This window comes from Protomyctophum bolini (assembly GCF_963924005.1).
Source record: "Protomyctophum bolini genome assembly, chromosome: 6".
In the NCBI taxonomy this organism is placed as follows: domain Eukaryota; kingdom Metazoa; phylum Chordata; class Actinopteri; order Myctophiformes; family Myctophidae; genus Protomyctophum; species Protomyctophum bolini.
Window position 1 is genome coordinate 17,901,718 of NC_137867.1, and position 15,695 is coordinate 17,917,412.

Sequence of the window (15,695 nt, forward strand, 5' to 3'; positions counted from 1 at the left end):
TAATATGTAATATATCTCATTAGTTTGATGGAAAAAAATCATTTTGGAACTTTTGGTGTGTGTGTGTGTGTGTGTGTGTGTGTGCGTGTGTGCGTGTGTTCGCTGCCTGCGTGCGGGCCTGGACACGTGTTTGTCTTCATCGCCCTGGATTTTACTTTGTAAACTCAAACTAGGTTTGTGTGCAGCAAGGTAATCCTGGTAAATCAAAGACAACAGAGCCAGAGGGCTTGTTTTTCAGTGGGCCGGCATGGGGGACAGCTATCGGAATCCTATCCGCCGGACAGAGAGTTGCAGGGCATTCAGATTTAACCCGTCCCATCCTAACAAACGAGCTGGGATCAAAGACTTAGAGTGACATTATTGAAGGCAGCTGGAGAGCAAAGGAGATGGGAGGCAGGCTAACACTGTACTGTTAATGCTGCATCCAGTCACATGAACACATACGAAGAAGAAATTAAGAGGTTGTTCGGTGAAGGATAGCTGCCACATAAAACATTTTGTTGGTTTGCTTAATTACTGGTTTTCATGAGCTTTGTAATTGATTGATATGTAAAAGAGCACGTTTTTAGATATCGTCGCTGTCCGGTTGAAACCTCACTATGTCCAAATGTGTTACTTTGCTAATTACAAAAGTAGCAAAACTAAGCAGATCACGATCGACAACCTCAAAACGCTACTTGATGCTTTTGTATACTGTAGTACATTGGTTTACGAAAAAACACAAAAGGTTAGCATTATGGAGAATTGTAATAGCGGAACACTAGTCAAGTGTTCATAGTTTTCATGACGTTCCTGCCCACCACCTAGGGTTCCTCCAACCCTCCATGGTGCAGCCGGCTTGGTGACTTTATGTCGCACACCTGTGTCTTTATTGAAGACCGGCGCTTGGTGATTGCATCACTTAAACTCAAACTATGATGCCTTCTTTAATCGAGCCAAAGAAATGGTTGGGTCTGGAGTTACAGGACACAACATGTGGCATGTCCAAGATGATGTGTGCATAAACATCATTTTTGGCTGATGGTTTCCTTCCTGTCGAGACAGCCAGATGATCATATCACAGCAGAATTGTATCTGTGTGACTTTCAGTCCTTAACAATTATTTTAAGCCAATTGTCTCATTTCGTTCACTAATCTGTGGTATTGCATTAAGCCTTGTGGTTGTGTCGGAATGCCAAAGCCTGGCAACGGTTCAGTGACCGTGACGGCCCCTACAGATACCTCTGGGTTTCATCTAAACTCATGGAAAATAACAGGCCTCTTTAGACCAGCTCAAAGAGGATATACTGTATCTACTGTATCAAGCTGTGTTGCTATGGCTCCTAAAATTATAGGTAGAACTAAACAAAACCAATCATCTGTTTAGTCAACTTTAGCTTTTCATTGTCCCTGTCCCTAGTTTTTTTTAATGTCCTCACAGGGGACGTGCTGTCTGATCTTCTATTGCAAGCCAGAGGAAACGTGTTATCCAGATAACATTACAGTTGTGAATGTGGCTTGGCTCGGGCTGAGATTGAAACAATACCGCTCCTAAGCCGCACTGAGCCCACCTGTTTGTTCTTTTGTAATTGGATTCTGCTTCATTCCATTTGCCTTAAGCCATTTTGGGCGGGAACCCCTTTTTGTGTTATAGCATTATGTCATGCTTTAGCTATTGAAAAATAGCAGATCTACAAGCTCATAGTGTGCCACCGAGTGGCGCGCTACGAGCTTGTAGGTCTGCTATTTAAAAAAAAACGAAGAACGACTGACATAGAAACATAGCTTTTTCAGAAAACTGTCAGCGTGTAGAAGACATTTATATAATCTGATCTCAGGTCAGAATGGGTTAATGCCGCTGCATAATGCAGTGCACTGAGGGGACTGGCCATTACTGGCCAGGGGACATGGGTCGGAGGAGTAACCCAAGTCGGCCCCCCTGTTTTTTGGGCCATCTCTTCAGGGCTCCATGCCCTTCAGAGTGGCTTACAGTCGCCCAGGGCCCAGATGGATTGATGGCTGAGAGCTGCGGGCCCTGATGGGAACCAGAATAGCAGGTGTTGATGTTACGGGCTGACAAGAACAATAAGCTGGCCCTCTGCAGCATGCTAATCCAAAATAAACGGGCACTGGTGCGGACGGCTATAGGGTCGGGGTGCCTCGTGCGAGGCCCTGAGAATGAAGGGCAGCTACCATGAAAGGAATGTGGTGCTGAAGCTGAAGTTCTCTTAGGCAGTAATGCTGCAGCACGCCTCTACAGCAACCATGTGTGTTCCACTGTTGTTCCACTCCATTTTAACTCCCTAACTTGGCTTTTACTACATTATGCAGATTTGAACAGTGTTACATAGTATAGCAGCATTGAGGAAATGGAACTCTGTTTACACGTATTACTTACTATTAAATACATACATGTATTTACTGCCTTCCCTGAAAAAGTCACAAATTGACAAATGTAATGTATATAACTGTAATTTGTTCATGGCTATTGAGCTCGTATACTTTAGCACGAACGATTGAACCACGTTAGTGTTTTTTCTGTAAAAGAGCCACCGTTTCTCTTTTGTGTGGGAGGTGGACAGCCTGTTAATGAGTGGCTCAACATAGAAACATCAGATCGGCCTCACGACTGTCATCGTTAGGCGGGGGCTTCCACATGCTCAGTGTGACTGTCATCATCAGGCGGGGGCTTCCACATGCTCAGTGTGACCGTCATCATCAGGCGGGGCTTCCACATGCTCAGTGTGACTGTCATCATCAGGCGGGGGCTTCCACATGCTCAGTGTGACTGTCATCATCAGGCGGGGGCTTCCACATGCTCAGTGTGACTGTCACCGTTAGGCGGGGGCTTCCACATGCTCAGTGTGACTGTCATCGTTAGGCGGGGGCTTCCACATGCTCAGTGTGACTGTCACCGTCAGGCGGGGGCTTCCACATGCTCAGTGCCGTTTTCATCAGGGCCGTGCGTCTCCTTGATCAGCTGCCTCTGCTAAGTGGCTGGTGTCGATAGCCCTGACTGGGCTCTGCCCACACCCGGTGATGAAGAGAAGACATCTGGAGGTGTGTGTGTGTGTGTATGTGTGTGTGGTGTGTGTGTGTGTGTGTGTGTGTGTGTGTGTGTGTGTGTGTGTGTGTGTGTGTGTGTGTGCGTGTGCGTGTGCGTGTGCGCGTGTGCGTGCGTGTATGCAAGCGTGTTCATGCACAGTGCGAGGGGACAATGACATGACTAACAGATTGAGAGAACGGGAGGAGAGTGCAGTCGAGTGAGCGAGAGAAGTAGGGCGAGTGAGAGGATTGGAGTGATGTAAACTGTGCGCGTGTGTGGGTGAGGGAGGGCGGCCAAGGTTCATTAGAGTGTCACCGGGCTGCCTCCGCACCAAATTAATAAGGTTCTCTCCCCCCCCCCCCCCCTCTCTCCTCCTCTTCACTTCCCCTGCATCATGCTGAATATGAGCAGAGATGTGAAAAAGAGCATCTGATCTCCGATCACCACTGACACAGGGCGATGTATACCGACAACATTAAAGTGGCAACGGCCGGGGTCGAGAGGCAAGCGAGGCAGCGAGGGCTGGAGAGGAGGAGGCGGCGAAACCAAAGACAGACAGAGAGAAGAGAGAGAGAACATGCGGTATAGGCCGTGGAAGAGTGCTATAGGCAACAGGGGAAGGAAAAAACCCTAAACGAAGGGACGGAGAGAAAAGGAAAGAAAAGCACAAGCCAGAAGGAATACATTTCATCTCTCATCTCGTCTCTTTTCCCATTGTCAAAATGAACACGTCCCCTATGGCTTTTCCACTGCCTCAACATTGTCCTTGTTTTCCTTCATCAAATCAAATGAATGCACGGGCAACGCTGATTACATGCCCAGAGCACGGTGTGTGCACGGAGACTGTATGAATGTAAGAAACAAAAACAACGCAGACAGACGGAGCGATGGGGGAGCAGTTCAAGCCAACGTGACTAGACACTAGACAGTTCTGGTCCTGGAAATGTGTTGGGTTTGTGTGTGTGTGTGTGCGTGCTCGCATGTCTTTGTGTGCGTGTGTGCGTGCGTCGAGGGCACCGTCTTGCAAGTCATTTGAGCTTTGATGAATGGATCTGGCCATGCTGACAGAAGAGCAAAGAGGGGACGCAGCTGGGAGTGGAGGGGAGGAAGGGGCCGGGGGGCGGGGCAGGGGTAGGTTAAGGATCACTGCAGAGGAGTTGACAGATCCCAAATGGTGGCCCTTGGAAATGCTTGGCTTCACTGCTGCTGCCAGGGGGAACGATCCACGCAAGACACAAAATGGTGCCCAAAAGACAACTTTAGTATACAGTAGTAACGGCTGCTCTGCTCTCAATGGTTGGAGCAAAAGAAAAAAAAAAGATAGCAAAGGTTCAAAAGTAAATGTTACTGTCGTGAAAACGAGTGTGGGAAAAAAGCGCTCCGAGCTGCTCCCCCCATTTGATACGGGGTCTTGACACAAGACGGCAACGTGTATTTTTAAACCGTGTTCTCAAGCCGTGATGGATGGGGTCTGCACACAAGAACGCGGTCCGACTGACTCGTGTTTGACCCCAATCCTTGTCTACAGGAGACGCACCTGGTGCCTCACCACAACACCATTAGTGGTCAACCACGCTTATATACAGTGCACACGCACGCACAGCAGCGCACACACACACACACACACACACACACACACACACACACACACACACACACACACACACAGAGTCAAAATTAAATAGGCACACACAACACCCTTCAGCAGTGGATATTTTTAGGGGGTAGGATGCAACCACTATGGTTGCTAAACCTCTGCATGCTGCCGGCAGACGCTCACAGATTCACACCCCATGGGTCTGACAGGAAAGGAAGTTTCTTCCTGACAGCAACCACAAACACACACACATGCACGCGCGCGCACACACACACACATACACACACACACACACAAACTATAAACGTGCAAAGCACACCCTGTGTTCCTCGGGAAAACTCTCAGGAGTCGACGTAATCCGTGAACAGGACATCCAGGAACAGTTCTTACAAGTTTGAGCGCTCCACAACTGTCGTTTTTGACATGGCACCTATAACAAGCTAGCAGCCGTACGTCAGCTGTAGAGTCTTAACGTTCAAACAGTTTGACTGTGTGTAGCACTAGCAGAGCTCTCTGCCCCGAAACAATGTCCCAACACACAACTGTAAATGCTTCGCCACTAGTAGTAGGCCTACTCCATTTTTTTATTAACTTCAATCAATACCACAACGTACAAATACCGACCAGTATAAGTTTGGTATTCAACATTTACTTGAGTTAAAGTATTTAAAGTACCAAACGTAAAAGTACTCATGTAGCAAACGTAAAAGTACTCATGTAGAGTAATCCGTTTTTCAAATGTATAAAAAAACCAATAATCTTTTGAAAATAACTACAAGCTCACTATATGTTGCCATAATATACAGGGCTGAAGTGGTTAATGTATTTTTTTGCAATAATAATCAAAATCTGCAAAGTAACTAGTAGGCTAACTCAGGCGTGCTCAACCTTTTTGGCTGGGGACCTCCGGAAATGCTTTGGCCATGTATAGCGACCCCTCCCCACCCCAATACAAACTGACTGCAAAAACAACCTTAATAATAGAGAAAATATATCATAAATGAATACTGAAACAGATATAATCATTAAGGAAATGTATGCATGTACTACGTGTATTATGTAAACTCTTAATTTCCTTTTTTTCCCTTTTGAAAATAATTTGGGGACCCCCCCAGAATAATTTTGCGACCCCAAGGGGTCGCGACCTACGGTTGAGAACCCTAACTAAAGCTGTCTTGTAGTGAAGTAAAAAGTAATATATTTGCCTCTGAGGTGCAGTGGAGTAGAAGTATAAAGTATCAAAAATGGAAATACTCCAGTAACGTAAAAGCACCTCAAAATTGTACTTAAGTACAACACTTGAGTATATTATGTACTCTGTTACTTTACACCACCAACACATCTGTAAATGCTTTGCCTGAATGCCATAATTCGTCAACCACCATGACTAACCCTACCAAATCCACTTAAGAGTCAGCATGACCGTAATTAAGTATATGGACCATTTCTTTCTCTCTCTCTCTCTCTCTCTCTCTCTCTCTCTCTCTCTCTCTCTCGTGCGCGCTCTCTCTCTCTCCTCTCCGGAGACAGACTGAGGGTTGAAAAACACGTCTCGGTTAAAACTGTTATGCTGAAATGAAAATGTTGAACACAAAGTGACCTCGTTGTAAGTGAAGAAAGAAGATGTAATGTCTTATTTCTAAATCTCGTAGAGTCTCTGTGTAATTAACACACCCTCGTTGAGTCTCTGTGTAATTAACACACCCTTGTCTGATGTGTTTGTTTGTTTCAGCCTCCACCATCGCCGACGGGAGAAAAACGTGCCTGAAGCTGAAAGTTTTCGTCCGGCCAGCAAGTAAGACTTCCGCATGCGACCGAGGACTCTGGAATATAGCCTGTTGAATGATGTGTCTGGACAGAAACAATGATGACGTTGACGTGTCTTATATCTCTGGTTACTTCAGTGCCTCCTGAATGACCTCTTGCTTAATTGTTCAACATGTCCCACTCATTTGTCACAACTTGCTTTTACCTTGCTTTTGATATGGACAAGAAAATAATTTGACCAGACATTTTGTTGGAAACATGAACAGTATCATATTTATATCACTGCTGTTGGACAGAAGCCTTGTATTCCCACATTTACTCCTTTGTTTTATGTTTTATTTCTCCTTCATAAATCGATGCCCTATTTTTTACTCTGTCGTATGGCGGCCGGTCGCAGAAAGGTTAGGGAAAATAGCAGTTCTACAAACTCACAAACATGTCACATTGTGACACGTTGTGAGCTTGTACTGTTAGTAGATCTGCTGTTTTCACGTGGAAGAGTTCCACCTATAATGACAGGCACAAAATAGGGATGCCAACCCTAGGGATACAAGGATGAAAGTGGTCTCTCAGGTCTTTCAGTTTAGAAACAACTAGCTAAAAAGAGCTTGTGACTAAATAATACATAACGTCTTTGATCCAATGGAACACAGGTTATTTTTTTCATTTCCTGAAGAGTAATGATGTTGGACATACAAGGTTTCCTGCCTTAACCACATTGATATACAGTAGGCTATATATTTACAGTACACATTGAGTAAAGATCTCTTACACTGCATACTTCATGTGAATGTTGCCATGAGCTTTGTTGCTTGGAATGTTTGATTTCAAGGCCAAGGGTGGGGGGTGGGGGTGGGGGGGGGGGGGGGGGGTGGTCAAAGGGGAAGGGTGGGGCTTCAAATGTCACTAACCTATTTGGCTTACCTCTAATGATCTCTCACTCTCCCCTGTGTTTTCTATTGTAGACAACTGTGTGAAAACTATAGGCGTACATGACCGCGTTTTTGACGTAAACGACAAAGTAGACAATTCATTAGAACCACGAGGTTAGTATGGCTTCCTGCTCCTACGATTCCTGACATTATGTTTTCCATGCATCTGTTTGTCCTCCTTTTCTTCCTGTACACCCCCCCCATTTCTCTATGAGCCAATCCCTGCTCACCAGCCCCCTGTCATGCACTTCTTGCCTGCTTGGTGATTGGTCGCATCCTTCATTGCATGGTGATAACTACATAACCGCGTCATGCCATTTCTTGTCAAAACTCACAAACGGCTTTGTTTTTATTTTGTGACCCCTATTGGGAATGTTGCAACATTTTCAACGTGTTTTTGATTTGGTGTCGGTAAAGTCGTTTACTACACGGCATGTTGTTGCTTTAGCTTGGCAGCTGCTCGCCGCGCTCCCTGTCAGTCCCACGTAGACTAACTGTTATTAGTCATTTCATGGCATCGCGTGAGCAATGTCTGCTGCACTCAGAACACATGGCATTATTGCGGCTTCCTACATGAGTCTAACCCTATAGCCACTGAACTGAGACCCCCCTTGGCCTCCACATGCTGCCTCCTCACTCCCCGGACTCCCCCCCCCCCCCCCCCCCCCCCCACGCCTCCCCACATCCCCTCGGACTGAAACAACACAAGCACTGCCTCAATGGGATAATACATCAGCGACTGTCAAGTACACATCAAAAGACTGTCAAGTACACATCAAAAGACTGTCAAGTACACATCAAAAGACTGTCAAGTACACATCAAAAGACTGTCAAGTACACATCAAAAGACTGTCAAGTACACATCAAAAGACTGTCAAGTACACATCAAAAGACTGTCAAGTACACATCAAAAAACTGTTAAGTACACATCAAAAGACTGTCAAGTACACATCAAAAGCACATTAATCACTTCAAACGGAGCTTTTTGAAATGAATTTGACATGGCATTAGTAATTATAGCTTTTCCAAAGTGGTCATTTTTTGTATGAGTCTTGGATTCTGAGAATATTAAATTTTCAGTATTTCTACATGGCAGCGGTTTGGTCTGGTGTTCAGGGTTTATCACAAGCTGTCACCTCACTGATCTATGGGGGGGGGGTGTGTGCACACACACACACACACACACACACACACACAATACGCACTTGAACACGTGCACACAATGGTACACTCGCATATACGTCTACTGGCATGCACATACTGTACCCACATACACGCATGCATGCATGCACACACACACACACACACACACACACACACATACACACACACACACACACACACACACACACACACACACACACACTGCACATGGCTTCAGAACAGGGGGTTAGGTTTGATTTATTAAGGCCAGATCCCAGGGCACCTTTCTGAGCCTGCGACTTGCCCGTCTGTCTTCCTGCTCCACAACCTGTTTTTCTCCTCTCTCGTCCTGTGCCTCTTTTTGCCTGCTTTTCGCCTCCTTTTCAGTCTCCGTGTGTGGCTGGCTGCTTCGCGGTGTGCCTCGCTAACCTGCCTGCTCCTGTCTGTCGGTCTGTCTCCTCCTATAAACCCCACTTCACATAAACATATTCATTCACCTCTTATCTTATTTCATGTACCACATTGTGCCCCCAGAGTCTGATTATTATTCACATGTCCATTGCGATGTCCTCCACTGCCTGCCTGTACTTAATCTGTTTGTCATGTGTGTGCCCCGTGCACGGTCAACCCTTTCCCCCACGGTACAGCAGACTCATTGCAGTGCATAGGTACTGATGGTGAAGCCAGGCAGACAGAGGACATAGCTCACCGTGTGTGCACATTCATAATGTCTCTCACAGTGAGAGCGCCGGCTTATAGGTTCACTGTCCAGGTCATGAGACAAAACAAACCTGGGTTTCAGTTTACGTATCCTGTTTTAAGAAAATTTACGAGTACAGGCCCAACCAGCTTACTGCTGCCCGGGAGTCAGCATATACGAGGATTAGTTTACTGGATAGCTGTCTTATATGGACTAGAACAGCGGCACCACTGGTTCCATTTTATTCATGCCTCTTATCTGCATGTTTTACAGATTACACTAGGCACTGATAGTTATCACAAGAGAAAGGGGAATAGTACTATACTGTAGCTTGACAAATGAATTGGTTACTCTTAACAAAGTGCCTCTTGATACCGTTAGCATTTACTGTTGAAAAACAAACCGTTAAAATTGTAATTATTCATAAAAAGACTTGTGCGCTATAAATATTGACTAATTTATTTTCTTGTTCTTGTTATCTTTAGATGACACCAGTCATGAATCAGCTGAGCCTTCCCGAAGCGACGCAACGAACGCTGCACCACACCTGCGGATAGCAAGTCCACTACTGGCTGCACTGCTGGTTTGCCTATCAACACTCTTCACCTTATAGCGCCTCCCTCTTTCCTGGAGGGGAATTATACCTGGTGCGGCCTGAATCTGCCCAATGCTGGGGTTGCAGGGACAGGGTGGGGTTTTGGTGAAGAGAATTGGGGATTTACTGTAGATGGGACATCAGAGTGGGCTTCTCAAGGATCCCTCTATATATTTTTTGTTTTCATATAATATTTAAGTGGTCTTTCTCCGTCTGTGTTGAAAAAAGAAAAGGAAAAAAAAAAGCTGACGTTGGAAGTGGGAAAAACAGTTCCCGCTCTTTAATCTCCAACTAAGATGCCAAATCCCGTTTTTTCACACTTAGCGATTCTTCTTTTCCCGTGTCTTTTGACATCCCTTTATGTCATGCCTACGCCATGTCATTGCAGCACTGATATTTACACGCACGCACGCATACACAAGCATGCGAGCGAGCACACGCACGCACGCACACACACATGCACACACACACACACACACACACACACACACACACACACACACACACGCACACACAAATGCACACACACTTGTACATGCGTACACACAGTTAACTAGAGAAAACAAACCTGCCACTACACTAACACTCTATGGCAGTAGCTATCGTATTAGGTTGTAAACCTTAACAGCAGCACGCTGTAGGAACGTTAAAGATACTAGGTTGTAGAAATGGTTGTTGCACAAGAAGATTCAGATAGTTGTCATCAAGACCTCCCCAAGAAGCCTTTCCACCGCCACATTGCTCGGTCTAAGTTTAAATTGAACGTGATGGATGGTATTGATCGTAGGTCATGAAACACATCATGTGGCATACATCCAACTTCCAGAATTCCGTTGGTTTTCAAAATAATACTTTTCTTTATGGTTAAACAAGTTCCAGGCAAACACACTAGTCTTGACCAGAGGGAGTTAAATTGGTTAAAGCAGCCTTAAGCATCTTGTGGTTGCTCTGATGAGGGCATCTTGTCATTAGACGTCTGTAGTGTGCAGAGCGTGCCGGCCCGCTCAATAAAACATTTCAAGGCTCTCGGCTCCCACTGACTCACAAACAAAGTCAAATTATAACTTTCTCAACAGACACTTTGTGGATAGTTACTGGGATGGAAGATCAATGCCTTTTGAAAGTTGATCATGCAATTTCACAGCCACACTTACAGTGTCATTTTATGCTTTGTTCACTGAGTCAGTCTGTAATTGCTCTTTTGTTGAGTATTTGCCGGTATTAACAACAGTCACATGAACATATTGCGTCTGCTTTATCTTTGTCTCTTCACAGTTTCTGCTGAAGTGATTCAGATTGTAAGAAAAGAGAAAAGCGTATGGAAACGATTCAACTTAAAATATTTTAAACATTACACTCACTGGCGCTGCTAAACGCCGCAGACAGATATTTTCATCTCTCGTTTTTTTGATGGATATCTTTTTTTGAGGGAGGATTATAATTGTGGTCATGGGAAAGTATAGCCCGAGTGTCCGTGAGCGCACATTTCCGTGAGCGTTTTGCTCTCAAGCGTAACCACAGCCTTCAACTCTAACCTCATGCTCATCAAACATTAGTCAAATGGTCCTCACATGTAGCAGCACAGCACCATGTCGAGTGCAGCCGACAGTCTCTGCACCGCCGGCTGGCACCATTAGCCCGACTGACACATAGCCCCAATCAGCTGAGAACGTATTATGTTAAATGGATAAAATAACCTTTCACGTTGAGACCGTGCATGGTTCAGTTTAGTTTGGACGAGGTTTATGTTAGCACTTGCATTCACAGGAGTTCATTGTGCGATAATGACATTCAGATTCCTTCAGCCACAGACCCACGCAGAACATTTGCATAATGGAAGATGTCTTTTTTATTTTTTAATGCAAGGCCTTTTTTGACCCCTTCCCTCCATCCTAAAAAAAAAGAAAAAAGAGAGAGAAAGGGACGGACACGTACACAAATTAAGTTTGTTGAAACAGGTTTTCCGTCAGAGCTGCCCATTGTGTGAGAAATGGGGAACGGATTGGTTTGGAAAGGTAGATAGAAAAAGAGAAATAGGAAGAGAAGAGGATCAGAGGAAAGATTGCGGTCCTGGCTCCAGCTCCTAGTGTTACCGGTTTAAGTGACTCTTTAATGAGGTTCAAAATGACAGGCATGTGGACCCCATGTTGTGGCAAAGGGAGTTATTTCTGGTATTAAAAATAGATGGTGGAAGGCTTGGGGGGTCTCGGGAGGGAAGTGTATATTTCACCATGGGAGGTGTGGGTAGGAGGGGGGGGGGGGGGGGGTTTAAAGCGCCAGTGACCTTGCAGTTAGAGAGAATTGGTGAGTGAAGGAGATAGGATGAAATGAAAGGGAGATGCACTGAGACAAAGACATTGGTAGGTGGTTGTTGGGAGAGTGTGTACTGTATCAAGACAATGCAACAGTAAACAAACAAACAAATAAACAAACACACAAACAAAAATATACTAAAACCACATAATTATTTTAGGAAATTCAATCCAGGTCAATCTCTAAAAGCTTATACTGTTTTGTTTTGTTCAGTTTGAGTCTTTCTCCATTTTTTTCTTTTCTCTCCCTTTTTTGTCCGCTTTTCTATTTCCCCCTGAAGAGTTGCGTATGCTTTTGGCCATTTGTTTTTGTACAATGGTAACAATGCTATTATAGTAGAATAGCAGCTCAGCGTTGGGGGTAATAGGAGATGAGGCCATGAGGTACTAATATTCAGGAGATCACCACAGGGAATGAGCGTACGATTCTAAATGGACGCTTGTCAGCAGAATAAAGGCTAATTTATATGTTGTCACAAGACCTTGTTGCTCAACAAAAATGACATGTATTCAACTGAAAAGAGCGTAATTTTTTCAGTTGAAAATCTGTCACTTTTGTCTAAATTATCCTCAACACTATACTTTTCTCAGAAAACCAGCTTCAATTGTACTCTTATAGTTACCAATATTACTCTTTGTCATTATTGCTCTTATTACCATGGTTTATTCTGTACACACACCTTAACCTGGGAAATGAGGATCTACTTGTAAACTGGATACCGTGTATCCATGAGGTAGTCAACCATATAACATGTAGTGTTAGGGGTTAGTAACAGTTTTTGTACCTTTCTGGAGGGCAAAAAGAAAAAGACGAGACACTTCATTGTTAAAACTGTATAATTATTATTGTAATGATGATGACTATTATTATTATTAGCAAAACTTCTTGATGTAAATAGTGTTTGATATTAAAGTATTAATTTGGTTCTTATGTCTTTTCTAAAAAAAAAAAAAAGAATATGGTATCTCTGGATTTTGCGGAGTGTACTGTCCTTAAACATTGCATTGTGTGCTTTGATCCTCAATGCCTAATGATTCTTTGAGCTATCACTGAGTTGGAAGACCTCGGACAGCTGTGCACACGCCCGTGTACAGAATAGCCTACTGGACTTTTTAGCCAATGAGGGCCTCACCTGTAACATGTTTCAAACCAATCACCAAACTTCGCCATCTCTTCACACAAGGATCCATCAGGAAAGACAAGTCATGGACTAGACGGACGGTGTATTTGTGCTTTTTTTGCCTTCAGTGTTTGAAAGCATGTTCTGCCATGAGTGGACTGTTGGCTTTTAAATTGAAGGATCTTGCCAGTTTCATAATGTGGCATGCGCATGAACTTGATAACATGTAAAAAGGAGAAAAAAAAGACAACAAAAATGTTCAAAAAAGATGAGTGCTTTCTTTTCACACCGTAGTGTTACGTTTAGTTTTTTCTTTTAAACTGTGTTAGATTTTCTGACCACTATCATGTTGTGTGTTTCTGCATCCCCATTTGAGAGTGATGTCATTAAGCTGTGTAGTGACAGACAAAATGTACATAACACAAACCTTTGTTGTGAAGTAAACGGTGGGGGTCGGCCATTTATAATTGAAAAGAACCTCATCGTTTTTTCCTAAGAATGACTCTTTCTGTACCCTTCAACTGAATTCATCCGATGTTGTGGCACTCTGTCTCTTCTATTCGTTTTCTTTTCTCCCTACTATGGAGGTGTTTGAGTGTGCGCGCATCGGTGTATGAATGTATTCCAGTGTGAGAATTGCTGTGAGAGAAAGTGCGTGTATATAAGCGTGTGTATGTGTGTGTCTCATTTGCTGTTGCCGCAGTGAATGGGAAGCGGCAGCCCTCTTTGGCAACGAAGAGTGTTTCCCATGCCTTAGCCCCCATCCCCAGCCTCGACCACAGCGACTTCCACTCCGTGTAGGAGGCGCTCTCTGCCATTGTCCTCTTACACGGAATGGCTGCTGGCGTCTCAGAGGCCACAACGGGGCCCTTCGCTTTCTCTCTCGTTTTAAACACTTGTCCCCGGGTAGATGTCGGTCCTGGGCACAGTTTAAGGATTAGCGCATCCCCCCCCCAAAAAAAGACAACCTAAACAACCTTAACTTGATTGTTACTGGGGGAGGTTAAATCTTATCATTGATCCAGGATCTCTGCTCTGCTCACCAGTTCCCCTAATGTACTGAGGAACAACTTGTTAATTTGCTCATGAATCTGTGTCCAGTTCCATTCTGCTCGTGATTCTACAAGCTCCACCAAGTGACACCAACCCTCTGACCGCCCTGCTTTCTTCCCTATACCACCTTGAAATCCCACAACCAACCCCCACTAATTTGCCCTGGCAGGGAATCATTTCTGTCCTGCTCTTTTCCAGTATATAAACCTGAACAAAACAAAACAAAAAAAAGAAAAATCGAACAGTCTGTATTTGTATATACACGTGTCTGAGCAAGTATGAATAATATTAATAAAAATGGAAATACATTGCTTTGATGGTTGTATCACTGTCTTTGCTTTTCGTTTGACTCATTGGGAAGAGGGACAGCAGACACTTTAACTCATTTACTGCCAGAGTTTTCGTTCTTGTTTGCACAGAATATTTTGTTCTACGACTATGTAAACCAAATACCTCAAAAGAAAGAAGAGAGTCTCCACTTTCATTGGAAAATAGTGAGTTAGTCCGATCTTCCGTTCTTCACTTATTGGCAGATGAATATAGCTTGTTTTCACATATTAAACTGAACCGGCTCGGATTTGTTGTGATCACGTTAGTGTCCTCTTCTTCAGAAGTCCCAGGTTAACTCACAGGTTGTGGAAGAGCGCCTTCTATCAGAAACACTGAAAACCAAAACACGTATACTGTACGATACAATGGCGGTCTGTGCATTGGATTGAAATGACGTATCAATGGCTGTCAACACATCATAACAAACTTTGCCAGTTTAGCCTGATTTATACTTTGTGTGTGTGTCGTTTTAGCAAATATAAAGCTCACCACGTAAGCAATGTGATGCATCATGAGCTTACAATATATCTACTGTACATACATGCCTTTTCTTTTAGAAGATTTTAAGATTTTGGACTATAATGGCATGCTCAAAATAGTGAGGTTAATGTGGTTAAGTGTGTGGCGTTAACATTTAAACACGGGTGTGGCTGTGCTGTGGACCAATTTGTGAGAGCATTGAATATGAAGTGATTGCCAGTGAATGCAGCCACAGTAATTTGCAGATAGAATGAACATAATCCCCTGACAATGGAGTGGTTATCTTCCATCATGTGTCATCCCATGCTGCATCGAAACAGTTCAAACCGTGATGGATGGAGGCTGCATGTGTATGAACAGTACAGTATGCACACAAAACCCTTTTCTTTTCCTCATTTTCACGCTTTCCCACCCCCCACCACCCTTTCTTTTTTTTTACCTCTCTTCTCTTGTCAGCGCCTAAAACATAATGTGGTCTATCTTTAGGAGCCACAGACTCACAAGAGAGATTGAGAAAGCAACATCCATCAGTACCAGAATAATACCTAAGACCTGCTTTCAATTAATTTGGGCACTAATGAGGTCACCTAATAACCTGCTGGACCCCATCAGTGACATTTCGCTTCACCCGCCATTATCT

General features: G+C 44.1%; 1 protein-coding gene across 2 annotated transcripts in view; it reads left to right on the top strand.

Annotated features, from left to right (window-relative positions):
- The window catches only part of efna5b (ephrin-A5b), a 124,929-nt gene extending 110,373 nt beyond the window's left edge, over positions 1-14,556 (top strand). Inside the window, exons 3-5 of one of the 2 annotated variants that reach the window (XM_080766440.1) lie at positions 6,355-6,417; positions 7,355-7,435; positions 9,650-14,556. In XM_080766440.1, the coding sequence (XP_080622566.1) occupies positions 6,355-6,417; positions 7,355-7,435; positions 9,650-9,777 (272 nt within the window). In that variant the 3' untranslated portion in view covers positions 9,778-14,556. The remainder of the gene's footprint in view (positions 1-6,354; positions 6,418-7,354; positions 7,436-9,649) is intronic. The other variant, XM_080766441.1, reaches the window with a different exon arrangement.
- Positions 14,557-15,695: the final 1,139 nt, after the last annotated feature.